General features: G+C 47.8%; 1 protein-coding gene across 1 annotated transcript; it reads right to left on the reverse strand.

Annotated features, from left to right (window-relative positions):
- Nucleotides 1-1,614: 1,614 nt before the first annotated feature.
- On the reverse strand, nt 1,615-2,946 carry LOC124649412 (lysine histidine transporter 1-like). The gene has a single exon (XM_047189057.1). The coding sequence runs from the start codon at nt 2,821-2,823 to the stop codon at nt 1,615-1,617; it is 1,209 nt and encodes a 402-aa protein (XP_047045013.1). The 5' UTR covers nt 2,824-2,946.
- Nucleotides 2,947-9,428: the final 6,482 nt, after the last annotated feature.

Genomic DNA, 9,428 nt, shown 5'->3' on the forward strand with positions numbered 1-9,428 from the left:
GGTCTTGAGACATGCAACGAGGAGTGGAACACAGAAAGACATGCAATGAGAGGAGATTCAGGAAGGACAACGTAGGCGGATCCCCAACGAGAGAGGTCGAGAGGAAAATTGGAGCTTGGCTTGCGGTGCTGAGAAAATGAAGGTGGCCTTGACGATTTGGCTACCCCTATATTTTTTCCCCAAAATTTATTAGAAAAGAGAAAGATAGTATGGAAGAATAAAAGTTTTATTTCAAACATCAAAAGGAGGAAGATTTATAAAAATGTTGATACAATACAAAAAAAGGAAGGTATCAATCCGAAAATACCAATCCTTAGGAAAACCATAGACCGACGTGGCGACTCCTTCTGATCATAAAAATTCCAATGGTATATTTTGTTCAAAGCAGTGATGTCAAGGATATTACCAGAAACAAATTTAACTACGGTAATGGCAGCGAAAGACAATAAATGTAGATATTTTAGAACATAGAAATAAAAGATGTGGGCGTGATTAAGATTGGCGAAATAGTTTCACATGAACATGTATAAGAAAGACGTATTTCCGCTGATCATTTGGACTTCGTCATACAAAAATCTAATAGTTTTTTTTTTCTAAATACTACTACATGTGTTGAGCATGTTATCTACCGTGGCAACGCACGGGTCTTGTGCTAGTAACATCTTATATTAAGAAACAGAGTACGGTTAAATCGTCACCCTCAACCCTTACTTAAATCTTTTAGCCCATTTTACGATGATGGTCAAAGCTCTGCCACTGCCTATAAGCAAACAGTTGGTTACCTAAACGGAAAATGAAGAAACATTGTGTGCTTCCTTCGCCACAAGACAGTGGTTTTGCCTAGCATTACTTTGTTAACAGCTTATGGTTATGCATGTGACCTGAACGTTTCAAAACAACATGCTTGATTGTGATTTTGTATCATATCTAATGTCGGCAGAGGAGCGAGCCGCCTATGCGCTGCTGTCACTGCTCTCTTATAGGACCATCTCTCCAGAGATGAAGTCGTCGCCATTGAACCTTTGAATTGATCCGAATCTTGTAACACCAAGCTATCAGACTGGACGAGATCTACCACTCCATGGGAGCAGCGACCAGACGAGTCCTCGCCCTCCTCAATGCCACCTCAACGTCACCGACAAGATCGTCGCCGATGAGGTGGAAGAGGAGGCGGGTATACCTTATTATTGTCCCGCAAAACATCGTCAAGAGCCATCATAACGACAATAACGATTGACTAAACTCTAACTTTAGGATCCCTTCTGTAGCCCCAGCGCATGTCCGAGGTTTCCACCTCCTCCAGCCACCGGAGTGGCAAGTAGAGAAGCGGGGACCCGTCGATTTCTAGTCGTAGACGAAAGGACAAGGAAGATGGCAGCGACTGCTAGGGTTTCCACCCTAGCCCCCGCCTATGTTTCTTTCATAGTAATACATATCCTTAAAACCATATAAAATTCTAATTTACTAACTGTAAATATATACAAAGGAATTATACTAGGAACTGTAGAAAATGACTACAAGTAATATTAGGTCAACTGCGCTGGGACATAATTTTTTTATCCACTAGTATAAGACTATCGGAGCATCTTCTGTATTCATGTCTTGTGCTGCAGCTTAAGAGTAGAACTTGAAAGTCTTGGCATCAAGGATGATTTGTCGCAATCCACCAATAGGAGTGAGCAGCGTGAGCATGACTCCGATGACGATGAATACCCAGTTGATGAACCAGGTGGCGCTGTATCGTGCGGGCTTGCGAAGCATGAGCCAGATGATGCAGGGGATGAAGTAGGTGGTGGGCGCGAAGGCGAAGCCTCCGAAGAAGCCGAGCAGGCCGTCGAAGAAGGGGAAGGTCATGCCGACGAACATGGTGAGGGCGACGTAGGCGGAGCGGGCGGTGATGCGGAGAGGGAGGCCGGGGGCGAACTTGAGCTTCTTGACGAGCACGGTCTCCATCATGTCGTAGACGGGCATGGCGTAGACCTGGTAGCTGCCGATGACGTGGATGACGACCATGAGGTTAGCGGCGGCGATGAGCCAGCGCGGCTTGTCGAGCGTGATGAGGACGTTGGGGTTGACGGAGCTGCCGAAGGCGTAGTAGCCGCCGAAGGCGACGGTGAAGTAGCAGAGCGCGACGATGGTGTAGGCGACGACCACGCCACGCCACATGGGCTTCTTCGATGGCTGCTCTGGGGTAGATGGGATGGTGGCCTGGATCTCGAGCACCACGTTGTGGCCGGCGAAGGCGAACGCGACAGCGCCGAGAGCGTTGAGCACGCCGAACACCTGCCCTGCCGTGGACGTGGCCCTGAGCCCGTAGTCGACGGCGGCAGCCCCGACCGGGTGCCCCTTCAACACCGACGCGAAGAAAGCAACCATGGAGTAGCAGATGGACATGACGGCAGCGGCGGCGGACACGCCGGAGATGGAGTTGAAGTTGGGCATCTGGGCCAGGAGGAAGTGGACGGAGCCGAAGATCATGATGAAGTAGGTGAGCCTGATGTCCTTGCAGTGGCCGTTGCAGACGAGGTCATGGAACTTCTTGAGCGACTGGCCGCCCGTGACCATGTAGACGATGTCGGTGCTCACGTCGACGATGAGCTGCTGAGGCACGATGATCCAGAGACCCAGCTTGTCGCCGAACGCGTGCTGCCCGAGCTCGTGGTACCGGTCGAACCGCTTCCCGGGGACCATCTCGTGCATCTCGACCATCTGCCACAGCGTGTACAGCGTGATCCCAAACGACGACACGATCACCACGACGCCGGGGCCCCAGCCCAGCTGAGACATGGCGAACGGGAGGCCGAGCACGCCGGCGCCCACCATGGCCGTGACATTGTGGAAGGCCGAGTAGTACCACTTGGCGGTGCGCGACGACGTGATGGGGAGCCACTTGTCCAGGTTCACGTCCTTGAGCTTCTCCTCCACCTTCCGCTCCTTCACCGTCTCCACGTACTCCTCAATGATATCCGATTCCGGCGACGACATCTTCGCTGCCGGCGATTCGAGGTATCGATCAACTTATGTCTCAGTTGCTCGAAACCAGCAGAGATCTGTACTACGATCGCGGTTCGTGAGTTGTGTCGGGTGGTTTGCTATTGCTCTGCCGTGGCGGCGTGGCCCTGTCTGCCTTATATAGTCACCGGCAGGTCGCTGGAGGAGCCGTGAGATGTTCGGTCTTCCCAGACGACTCGGAGTTCGCATGTAACGGCGTAGTACTATAGGTTATCTCATCCTTGTCGGACACTACTCGATCAACGTGATCGCGTATAGTACTAAGTGCTTGATTCACGTACAGATACGAGAACGTTCTTTTTGGTTGTGATCACCAATCAGATCAATCGGTTTAATTTGTTGTCCTTGCCGCAGCAGAAATCACAAGACGTCCGGTTACAAACATGTACTGTATCAGGTTCGGCAACGGCGATACGTGGACCGGCCAGACTATCTCACCAGTATGTCCAGATCAACCTGATTTTGCTTCGCTCCATAACGGATCTTGTTTTGATCGATAGATTATGCAAATCAGAGTTTGAGGAGTTTTGGCTAAGTATGCACGGCTTCAAAGAGACCGTCTCCGCAGCTTGGGATAAAGTGGTGCTTGCCTCCGATCCCATCCGCCCTGTCCACCTTAAGCTCTCCAGGACTGCCAAGACGCTGAAAAAGTGGCAAATTGAAAGTGTGAGCGACTTGCGTACTCAAATTGCCACGGCAAAAGAGATCATATGGCGTCTCGACCGGGCTGAAGAGTCTAGGCCCCTCTTGGGGGGAAAGGTCCCTACGGTCGTAACTCAAGTCCTCCTACTTGGGCCTGCTCGCTATCCAGAAAGTAAAGCTCCGTCAAAGGTCCAGGCTCACTTGGATCCGGTTAGGGGACGCAAACTCAAAACTTTTCCATGCCAGAGCTAATGGCCGTCGCCGCAAGGTCCACATCCAGACCCTCAACCATGCCTCGGGCGTGGCGATCACAAAGGAAGATAAATAGAATGTGTTGCTTCAACACTTCAAGGGCATCATGGGCACTAAGGCTCCTCGCCTCCTGAGCCTGTATTGGGAGGGCTTGAACTATCCTTCTCATGATCTGTCCGACTTGGACGCTCCCTTCGACGTCGACGAGATTAAGGACGCGGTCTTCTCGCTCCCCTCCGTCAAGGCGCCTGGTCCTGTTGGCTTCATTGGAGCCTTCTTCAAAGCATGCTGGGACCTTATAAAGGCGGACATTACGGCGGCTATCCTTCACTTGGCGAATCTGCGTGGAGGCTGCACGAGCCTCATCAACTCAGCCAACATCATCCTCATCCCGAAAAGACCTGATGCGGCCGGGCTTGCAGATTACAGGCCTATCAGCCTTATTCATAGTTTGTCCAAGATCTTCTCCAAGCTTCTGGCTAATAGGCTTGCACCGATTCTACCGGACATTATCTCCAAATGCCAAAGTGCATTCGTCAAAAAGAGGAGTATCCACGACAACTTCCTACATGTTCAGAACCTTATCAAGGAATTGCACTCCTCCAAGACTGCCTGCCTGTTCCTCAAGCTTGACATCTCCAAGGCCTTCGACTCTGTGGGATGGGCTTACCTCCTTGAGGTCATGCGTGCGCTGGGCTTTGGACAATATGGAGGGATTGGGTCTGCATGTCTTTGGCCTCGGCCACTTCGCGGGTCCTCCTTAATGGGGAGCCTGGCACGCCCTTCCCACATGCAAGGGGTCTTCGCCAGGGGATCCGCTTTCCCCCATGTTGTTCATCCTTGCCATCGACCCGCTGCAGCGCATTCTCCAGCTTGCTACCAACCGCGGCATTCTCGGCCCCATTAGGTCACGCACGACGCAATGCAGAATCTCGCTTTACGCTGACGATGCGGGCATTTTTGTTAACCCGATCAAGGAGGAGATTCAAGCCATTTCTGCAATTCTCGACTGCTTTGGCAAGGCAAGCGGCCTTATCACGAACGTGGCCAAGTCTAAGGTGTTCGCGATACGCTGTGACGGGATTGACCTCAGCGACCTACTCACCGGCTTCCCCGCGAAGATCATGACCTTTCCGGGCAAGTATTTGGGGCTACCCCTGCATTTCCGCCTTCTCCGCAAAGTGGATATCCAACCTCTCATCGACAAGATTGCTGGGAAACTGCCGGGTTGGTTTGGCAAGAATTTGGCACGTCCCGGCAGGATCATCCTTGCAAAATCCGTGCTCATGGCCACGGCAGTCTATCACGCCACGGTCCTACCTCTGTCTAAATGGGCCCGAGACAAGATAAACAAGATTGCGAGAAACTTCATCTAGGCGGGGGATGATGCAGACCATGCCTCCGGGGGGCATGCGCTAGTAAACTTGAAGACAGTGTGCAGGCCAAAAGAGTTGGGAGGCCTCGGCCTGCCGGACCTCGAACGTATACGGGCCGTGCCCTGAGGCTGCGTTGGCCATGGCTTCGGTGGACTGACCCTCAATGGGCCTGGGCGGGCTCCAAGCTACCCTGTGACGATACTGACATGGACCTCTTCAGGGCGGCTACGAAGATCACCATCGGGAATGGGGAATTTACTTCTTTCTGGTTCGATTCTTGGTCTGATCGCGGGCCCCTAAGATTGTGGGCTCCTGATCTTTTTAAGGTGGCCACCAGAAAATCGAGATCCATCGCCAAAGAAATCCTCGATGACAACTGGATACGCTCCATTGCTTCCCTCACTACGCCGGTACAGCTGGCACAGTTCCTGGAGGTCTGGAGTGTCGTGCTGTCCACCCACCTGAACCCGGATACGCCTGACACCATTGCATGGACTTCGAGCTCTCAGGGGATTTACTCTGCGGGATCCGCATACCATCTCCAGTTCCTAGGCAGTTTCCCCAAGTTCGACGCCGCCAAAATTTGGCCTGCACATGCGGAGCCGAAATGCAGGATCTTTGCATGGCTTGCCCTCCATGCTAAGCTTCTCACCGCCGACAAGCTCGCCATTCGTGGTTGGCCACATGAACCTTCCTGCCCTCTGTGCTTATCTGCCCATGAAACGGCTTCTCACCTCTGCAAGGATTGTCTTTTTACCGCTGCTATCTGGAACACCATCCACCACGACGACGACGACAACCCTGCAACGCACGGCCACACCTTCATGTCCATCAACGACTGGTGGGACAACATCATCGAAGGCAAATCGGTCTCGGTTAGGCGGCGCCTCAGTGGACGTTTTCTCTATGTCATCTGGAACGCCTGGAAAGAAAGAAACAGACGCATCTTCACAGGACATCGCCTCACTTACATCGATGTGGCTTCTATCGTCAAGGAGGATATTGCGCAAAAACAGCGGGCTTTCACGCCTGTTAGAGTAACCATCCCAGCTGAGCCTGACTAGGCACCTTTGTTTTTGGTTTACCTCGGTGTTTTCTGGCATGTTTTACACCGCAATCTAAACATGCCATCTTTGTACAGTGTTTGTTTTTCCCCTTGCTTATGAAAAGGCAGGGCTCCTGCCGATTGCTCCAAAAAAAAAATGGTACAGACGAAAAGGCTCTATGCAAGCGTGCACACAATTAAGGACACATCACAATGCTACAGATTATTATTAAGTTATAGTAGCACACATACTTATTTTTAGGACAAATATAGTGGGATAGACAAGCCTAGGAATCGGCCAGTTTGACTCTCCATGCATGGGTGATCCCCGATCATTGCTGCAAAAAATTCAGAATGTAATACATTTTTATATTTATTTATTATTTTAAAAAATACGATATTGTTTTGCTATGTTTTCCTATGAATGTGTAAAAAAAAGTGCGATGTGTAGCCAAGATGCTATAACATTTTTGACACATCAATGCAGCAAAAATCAACATCATATACAACAAACAACAACAACAACAACAACAACAACAACAACAACAACAACAACAACAACAACAACAACAACAACAACAACAACAACAACAACAACAACAAATAGACGACCTTGTAGCACATCGCAACACCGTATGGAACATCGACAATAATCTCCAAAAATTGACCTTTGCCAACGCCCATGGGGGCACCGCCATGGCTGATTCGAGCTCACCACGTGAATCCTCTATTTTTAATCTTTTTATTTAATTCCAGAAATAATACATGATTTTTAATAGTTTCAAACATACGACCGTGTTCCTGGAAAAAACTAACTGGACCTTGTCGATTAGGCTAAAAGTGATAGGACCTGATAGGCATGCGCAAAGCCGAAAAGTGGCTTTTCCCTCCCACCAACGGACTTGTCGGTCTCGCGTGGACAACGCGCGGCCACGTCGACACCAAATTCCCTCTCGTTGGTTTGCCGAAGAAAATTAGTCCCTAGCTGGATAAAAAAATATTTATCATATTTACATTGGCTCTTGTGTTTAATTGCCTTATTTATTTCCATGAATTTTTTGTGCTCTAATTCCCATGTGTCTCCCTTACATCTTATGGATCTAATTTGTCTATTTGAACTTTCTTAGCATTTCTAGTAGCTATAGGTAGCGTGATGATCCTATTTTTGTGCATTTTGTATTCATATGCAAAATCCTAGATAATACACTAATCTTGGAGGATCTCTCCTATATTTGTTAGAATGCTTAACATCTCTTGATCACTATCAAGAATTTGGTTTTGGGAGACAAACCTTTTCCTTTTGGTACTTAGTGCCATCATAAAAAGTGTTGAGGGGTTGGTTTATTTTTTGGAACCTTGCTCTCTTGGGAGTTGGTTATCTCATTCCTTTGTTTTTGATTTCAATTAGATTCTTATAATGAGATAAGTCTTTGGAGCCAATCTTGTGTTAATTTGTTTTTTTGCTATAATTTGGACAACAATTGTTTCTTGATTTAATTGGTGTTTTGTCCAAATTGTATCTTCCTTTGGTTCTTGAAGGTATTGTGCATACATATTTAATATTTATATATCCTATGGCACGTGTTACTTTCTTTGATCTAATATATAGGGTAAACTCCATCAAATCCTAATTTGGCTAAGATGTGCACGAAATTCAATTTCATATCTATATGCACGTAGTTTTGTGGAGTTTGTCATGTTGTAGTGTGTCTAACTACTTCGGACCCAATTAGTTTGCAGGCCCGGCGCTGAGCAAGTGCAACCAGTGCAACCGCACTGGGCCCCCAAGTGCTTGGGGCCCCAACCCAGGTATAGTTTACTAAGCCACGGAATGAAAGTAGCCCATCCAATGTATGATTTCTTCTCCAGGTCTCCTCCTTTGTCTTCTCCTCTAACCTGATCCCCTCCCGGTTGGCGCCTCCTTGTTTCCCTCCGCAATCATGGCACCCCACCAATCCGTTGTGATTTCTATTTGTTTCCCAGAAATTAATGGAGGAAGAGGCCCCGATTCGAGTTCATCTGGTGCTCTCCGAATTCCCAAATTCTCCATAGGCTTTGATTTTCCTTTCAACTCGATGCAATGGCAAAGACACGGGGATTTGCAGATTGCCGGAAGCCAACGCGCACCGCCCAGCCGAGCTGTCTCAGAGCAGATCGGCACTCTTGCGGCGTAAAACACATGAAGTAAGCAGCTTAGCTTCTGCCTCTGCGGCTCTATCCGACTACCTCCAGGTGCTTTTCTTTCCATTACAATTTCACGGAAAGTCTTTTTATTAAATTGAGCATTGTTGCCACTAATAAGAAGATGCGTACTTTGTGTTCTTAGTGTATGTTTTGAGTACTTTTTTTATGGGAGAAATGTCGAGATTTTACTGCTTAACGAAATTGTTACAATCAGCTAACAATAGCTGCCAACGCATCATTATTTCTGCCTCCAGCGCATCATTAAAATGGGAGAGCAAATACTTCTATTGTAAGGTTGATTTTGTAAGTTGCTATTGAATTATGAACAAGTGATTTTTTATAATTATATGTGTATAAAGGCCCATTTTATTATTTCGCACCAGGGCCCCAAATATTTCAGGGCCGGCCCTGTTAGTTTGGGGACCATATTGTACTTACCTATGTGTTAGGTACAATGGAGATGCATTGGATTGTTGTCTCTCACTTAGGAAGAAGTGGTGACTCAATGGTAATTTGAGGCAAGCTAGGATGATCAACTAACTCATATCTACTACATCCACACCAATGCTATCTCGGTAACAAGTATCTTCTCATGCATATTTTTCTAGCATCCAACCGTGTGGTTGCATCTTGGCATGAATCTCTTGATTTGCAAATATTATGTTTTTGCAAAGATTTTAATGAAATCTCTTTATTGCAAATATGAGAAAATTGAGATGAGCACATATGTTGGGAAGTATATAAAATCATGCTTATGATTCATTCATCCCGAATATGTCTATCTAGCAATTTTATTGCATATCAATTCCTCAATACTCTCACATGTGCAATATCGATAAAAGTGGAAATTGAGTTATTTCTTTTTGTATCCTCGTTTGTGATACTTGTTGCCTTCTCAAAGCATCCACACTATCTTC

This window comes from Lolium rigidum, chromosome 4 (genome assembly GCF_022539505.1).
Source record: "Lolium rigidum isolate FL_2022 chromosome 4, APGP_CSIRO_Lrig_0.1, whole genome shotgun sequence".
Classification (NCBI taxonomy): domain Eukaryota; kingdom Viridiplantae; phylum Streptophyta; class Magnoliopsida; order Poales; family Poaceae; genus Lolium; species Lolium rigidum.